This window comes from Agrilus planipennis, unplaced genomic scaffold (genome assembly GCF_000699045.2).
Source record: "Agrilus planipennis isolate EAB-ADULT unplaced genomic scaffold, Apla_2.0 scaffold187, whole genome shotgun sequence".
NCBI lineage: Eukaryota > Metazoa > Arthropoda > Insecta > Coleoptera > Buprestidae > Agrilus > Agrilus planipennis.
In genome coordinates, this window is record NW_020442446.1 from 486,774 (window position 1) to 493,201 (window position 6,428).

The 6,428-nt window shown below is 33.4% G+C and overlaps 1 protein-coding gene across 2 annotated transcripts in view; it reads left to right on the forward strand.

The window, feature by feature from the left end:
• Positions 1-1,363: 1,363 nt before the first annotated feature.
• Positions 1,364-6,428, forward strand: part of LOC108736837 (short-chain specific acyl-CoA dehydrogenase, mitochondrial) — a 63,333-nt gene continuing 58,268 nt past the window's right edge. For both annotated transcript variants that reach the window (XM_025980469.1, XM_025980468.1), the window contains exons 1-3: positions 1,364-1,645; positions 1,762-2,023; positions 2,288-2,408. In XM_025980469.1, coding sequence (XP_025836254.1) covers positions 1,612-1,645; positions 1,762-2,023; positions 2,288-2,408 — 417 coding nt within the window. In that variant the 5' untranslated portion in view covers positions 1,364-1,611. The remainder of the gene's footprint in view (positions 1,646-1,761; positions 2,024-2,287; positions 2,409-6,428) is intronic.

The following is a 6,428-nucleotide window of genomic DNA, read 5'->3' on the forward strand; positions in this document are numbered from 1 at the left end:
CCACATACATACGAATTATCAACATCGAGTAATTATTTATCAATAATATTATTCATGCAGAATATTCATTTATCAAGTGATTCAAAAGGTAGACAAATATAACAGGCAGAACGCTCAGTGAATAAACTCACCCTTTTATAACAACAACACAACACTGCACACATTCACTGTCTTTAATACACTGCCCTGATTAAGTTTAAGACACAGGGAACGGGATAGTTAAAACTATATAGTATATGTATGTATTTACAAGACATTCCCATAGCTACATAAGTAGTCTAGGGACGGAGCGAGCTCATGAGAAGTGTTATTCTAGTCTAAACAAATAAGTCCTTGAAATATTTTCGAACATACTGCCCTTGGTTGGCTTTTATTTTAGGGTGTATTTGAAATATTATATATCGAAATAATCTGAGTTCTTACATTCGGCCATCCTGTTCATCTCCTCGTCCCGAGGGGATCCTACTCTTCGGTGTCTGATTCTTCAGTGGAACTGAGATCTACTCCATCTCCTCCGCTCTCACTGGCTGTGTCGTCAGAAACTCCTCCTGGTGTGACCCATGGTTTAATTCTGCCCACGGCAACGACTTTTTCATATTTGATAGATTTTAGGGTTCTGTGTGAATTGGGCATGTCAACCACCAAATATCTATCGTTTGGGAGAACGGCTTTAACTACCATTGGACCAGCGTAAGGGGTAATCATTTTACGGCTTGTTCCTTCAGCTGTTCCTTGTTTTGCAATGAGTACTAAGTCACCANGCAAGTACCTGCGCGACCGCTCGCCAGCTTCCTTCGTCAGACCTGTACCTACCTATTTACTTTAGCCACACGCGCCCAAGTATTATTTAAAATAAGATGAACATTGGGCCATATATATAACACTCCCATATTGCTAGTTCCCGTAAGCGGAAGTGTCACGGAGTAAGTGAGACAACAAACGATTACTTCTGTCTCTTTTTAGATTACTCGACCCGTTGTGCGCAATCGTCACGAGTCTGGTGGGGTAAATGATGCGCGCTTATAGGCATGTTCAACTGTAGTAGTAGTTACGAGAGAGACAGACGCATATATGTCTGCACCGTTGGATCGTCATCTTTTTCTAGACCCCTACTAGCAATATAGTTGCATGCATTGGGCAATCTACATCCTAAAATTTATACTACGATTTAACCTTTAACAGATGTACAATATGAAAGGAAAATAAGCAAATATGTGTCCGTGTTTGGGTAAACTAGGATTGTATTCCCATGTTAATAATAATATAATACTTCTTTTCAAACTTGTTATTATTATTATCGTTCTGGCAACTCTGACTACATGCTAGGTATATTTCTTCTATTATGCCCTTCTACGATCTTACTACTTTTCTTATCTATGCTACTTTCTCCAACGCTTAAACTGTAAATAACCTAAATGACTGCCGCAATCTGAACCTTCTTATACAGACTGTTGTATCTATTTCATAACTGTAAATAATCAAAATGCTTCCAAATAAAATACCTATTTAGCGAGTACAAAGTTCAAAGTTAAACATCTATTTATTATTCGTTTCTGAATTTTGACTTACATTGCTGAAATCTTGGCAGAGATTAAAGTATAAAATTTTAAAATGCCTATGTTCAGAAGTTCGTTGTTAAAATTAAGTAAGTATACCGTAATATTGATATGTCTAAATCAACTGTGGTGTAAAAATATGTAGACATGACTTATTCAAAGCTAAGATATAAAATATTTTGAATTCAAGATTCTTTTTTTGTAGCCTCCTTCACAAAACGAAACATTGCCTCTCTTGCTTCATTATCGGAAACACATCAGATGCTTCAGAAGACATGTAGAGATTTTGCAGAAAATGAGCTTAAGCCACATGCAGCCAGATTTGATAGAGAACATGTATATCCACAAGAACAAATTAAAAAGATGGGAGAACTTGGTCTCATGGCTATTGCAATACCTGAAAAGGATGGTGGTACTGGACTCGATTATTTAGCATATTCAATAGCCATGGAAGAAATTTCAAGAGGGTAAGATCAATATAAAATGTTTATCATTAACAAATGACATTCAAATTAAAGTGTATTCATTTTTTTGTGTCACAGTTTTTTTTATAAATAATGTAAATGTTTTTCATACAACCTTTAGGATTTGCATTAATTGTAAATACATTACTTTTCTAAATAACAAATATATTTAAACTGTATGCAAAACTACATTCCAAAATAGTAATAAGTTACACTTAAACAGTTTTCTATAAAAACATGGATTTAATGCTTATGAATTAATTGCAGGTGTGCAAGTGCTGGTGTAATTATGTCAGTTAATAATTCCTTGTATTTAGGACCTCTTGAAAAATGGGCAACTACTGAACAAAAAGAAAAATATTTAAGGCCATATACAACAGGTCAAAAGGTAAAAATGATTAATTTTAATACAAAATGTTAACTGTCATTTACTGTTGGCATCTACGATCTACTATTAATTGGTATAATTGATGTTATTTAGACATTTGTAAATTTCAATGATTCATCTGTCCTGTCCAATCAAACCAATGCAATTGGCAAATGAGAGCAAACGCTTCACCAGGGGATGAAATTTTGACACCCTAACTTGTGATTCTAAACTAATCCGTTAAAAAAGAAATTCATAGAAATAAATAAATAAAAAAAAAAGAAATACCACATCCACCTCAAAACGAACTCGGGCCCTGTGGCGTACAAGTTTACCGTTCGCATATATTATTTATACCCAAAACTTTATTTTTCTTCGTAAAACTATAACAAAACAAATTGTGGTATAAAAACTAACAGAAAATGTAGAAAACACACAAAGGTAGTTTTTCACGCGTAGTTTCAGAAATTCCAGCTGGGTCGTTATGGACTTATTGGGCAAATGTGAATGTATATGTAGATATATAAAAAAATGTTCCTATTCAAAGGTTTTTATTGCAAATTAGAATTAGTTATTGATTATGGTACAGGAAGAAACATTTATCATGCAGGGACACTACACTTTTTACAAGCTTTTGTCAATTTGTAGTAACTTCTCTTCTTTGCTACTTGTAATGGGCCTGCCCTTCTTTCATCGCCACCTTCCTGACCTATTTCCTCATCTACAAAGTTGGGTTCAGCTTCTGTCTGGAGTTGTCTAGGGTTTAGTCTGTTTGGATCGTTATAGTCTTCGTCACTTTCAAAATCATGATTTAGTTGGAGTGATATATATGCTGTCTGGAACTAAATCATCTTCATCTCATCTCCTAACCTTTCAATTTCTTCAAGCAATTCCGACGTAGTCAAACAAGCTCAACGAGTCTATTGGGCCTGTAGCCCAAGCGATTTCAATCTAGTTTGTAGACCAGTTTTTATGCTATAATAAAATTCCACGTATATCAGGAACAAGAAACGAGTTATGTACAAAAAAATGTTATTGCTTTTACTGTAATATAAGTATAGGGTACTTACTAGTATTTTTTGGTATCCATTGCAAACAACGAAGTGAAGAACTGGTTTCTAAAGAAAGTATATCTGCACTCTGTTATCACCACACCACAAACCGTAATAATTACAAGATTAATATCCAGTAAATGGGATCGTTGATTCTGAAACCACCTGAACCCTTGTATCAAACCTGTAGCCTAATATAATGAGCGTGGGTCGTTAACGACCCGTTGGGCATAAATAAGGGGTTGCGATTCTAAACAAATCTATCAAAAAATAAATTATTTATATTCAAATAAATTTAAAAATGAGAAACCACATCGGACTCGCGGTGTACAAGTTGAGAGTCTATACCATTCGGCCAGCATTGCTTCTTACAAACCATTTAAGTGTGACGGACTGTATTCAATACAGCGTATTGTCATGTTTAGACCTCTGAAATAGCCTCATTCTAATGGATTTATTTATTAATGGATGGATTTTGTTTAATTTGAACTGAATAGGTTTTACAATAGGAAAGCTGATAATACACAATACAGTATGATTTCACAGAATAATGGTTTGTTTATTAAATTTTAATTGATTCAATGGTTCTTCTTCATCGGTAGACAGTAGTTGACTTTTTGAATAAATTTACGGTGAAAGAAAATTATAGTTAAAATTTTCTTGAACCATATTAATCAAATTTACATAATAATTAGAGATATGGTGGGCTAATGACAAATAATGATCTTTATTTTCAATTATTTTCTTTTGGTTTTCAAAAATTTTATACATGTTTGATTTTATTGATCCGAATAGGGGTTGACAAATAATGAATCTATGTCAAAATCATCGTCTTCTTCAAGGGCGTTTATTTCCATGCTACAAGATTTTCTTTTCCTTTTATGTGTTTAACTTCAAAATTGTATTCAGAAAGTTTAATTTTCCAGCGGGTAAGTCGACTATTGGGTTCTTTAAGGTTTCGTAGCCATGATAAGGGCATGTAAATAGGGTGAATTTTCTACCATAGATGTAGGGCCTGAAATGTCTACTACAGCTAATAATTCTTTTTTTGTAGTACTGTAATTTCTTACTGCAGTTTTAAGGGTATGAAAATGGAAAGCGATGGGGTGTACTTCTTGGGAAATAACTGAACCTGTCGCTTTATCACTAGCGTCGTTGGTAATAGAAAAATGTTAAAAAGTCCAGATAAGGTAAAACGTGAGCGTTTGTGATTAATTCTTTAATTTTGTTGATTACTTCTAAATTTGAGGAGTCTTTAACATTAATTGATATAGGTATTTTTGGAATATTTTTTTTATAAATTTACGGTAGTAGCCGCTTAAGTCTAAAAATGATTTGGGTTCTTTTACTGTTTTTGGTACGGGAATTTTTTTTGATGGAAGTAATTTTGTCTGGATTTGGTTTTTCTTCCTTTGGTAGTGATTACGTGTCCTAAAAATGGAACTTCTTTTCTCAAAAATTCAGATTTGACTAATGATGCTTTCAAATTTACGTCTTTCAGTTTTTGAAAAGCTTGTTTTAGATGCACTATATGTTCGTGTAAAAATTTGAAAATTTGACAATGTCGTCCATGTAAACAAATGCAAATTTGTACAAAAAGTCAGGTAGTACAGTGTCCATCATCCGTTGGAATGTAGCGGATGCGTTTTTGAGTCGTTGTTTTGTTCAACATTTGTTAATTTTGCAACAACGAAATTAGACCGTTGCTGATTTTGGACATTTTCAGGTCTTTGATTTTGAGAATTATTTGGTCGTCTAAATTGGGAAATAGTTTTCATAGAAACGTCGCCAGTGTTTGAAAGTCGTTGATATTATTTTGATGTGTATTCCTCGATTGTTGTTAGGCGCAATCAAAGGTCTGAAGGGAGTATTCCTGTTTAATAAAGGAAATTGTTGTATAGGAATTTGTTGAAAGGTTTGGGGGTTGGTAATATTGAGTAGGATTATGGAAGCAGAAGTAAAAACACAAGTTAAATGTGTAAACTCAAAATTATATTTTTATTTCGTCTGATATGTTGAAGAGTTCGAAAGCAACTAACTACATTTGGTGTGTTTTACAAAAACATAATTAATGTAGCACGCAGGAAAACATTCGATAACAGTTGTTCTTAAACATACTGCGTCGCCACAAACTGACGCTGATCCTGTCGATATACAATAAATTTTCTCCTTAGACTAAACAAGAAGCGAATACAATTTTTGTACAGTGACATGTATGACGTATATTGTATTATATGTCTGAATCCAACACACCCCCTCAAAAATTTATGAGCTTACACTTTTATTTATTTCAATTCATCTTACTTTATGTTAATATTTATGGGAAGGTTAACAATAACTAGTCCAACATTTGTTGCGAGGGTTAGGGAAAAAACCCACCAAAAACCTAACCAGACTTTAACAACTAGATTACTATTATTTAGCGTTTTGGGTATGTTTAATAAATAAAAACACAAATAAAACACTAAGATATAACAATAACTTGAATTTATGTACACGCAACAAAAACCATGAATGAAAAAAGAAATATACAACAGACAAAAAACGTAAAAGTTGAAAAGACACAAGAACACAACAAGACACAAAAATATATACAAAAACAATGAAAACAGACAGACAATTAACAATAAAGAAATGTTGTAGACTTACTCGAATGTTGACAGCAGAGTGGTTAGTTAGTATGGAAATTTAGGGGTTTATATACAGCTGAATTGTTAGTAAAAAGAGATAGAATATTCAAGAAGGAACAGTATGAACAGTAAAGTTGAAGGTACAGGTTTATAGCACTCAGAGCGAGCAATATAGAATTTTAGGAAAAGTAATTAAGGGAAAGTACAGCAATTAGTAAGGGGTGCATGCAAGTACAGGTGAAGATGAAATTCTAGGTAAAGGCTAACGATAGTAGAACAATAGAATCTAGGTTGAAAGGAAACAAAGGCATGCACAAGATAAGAAGTTGTAAGTCTACAAATAGATTTAGAAGAATATT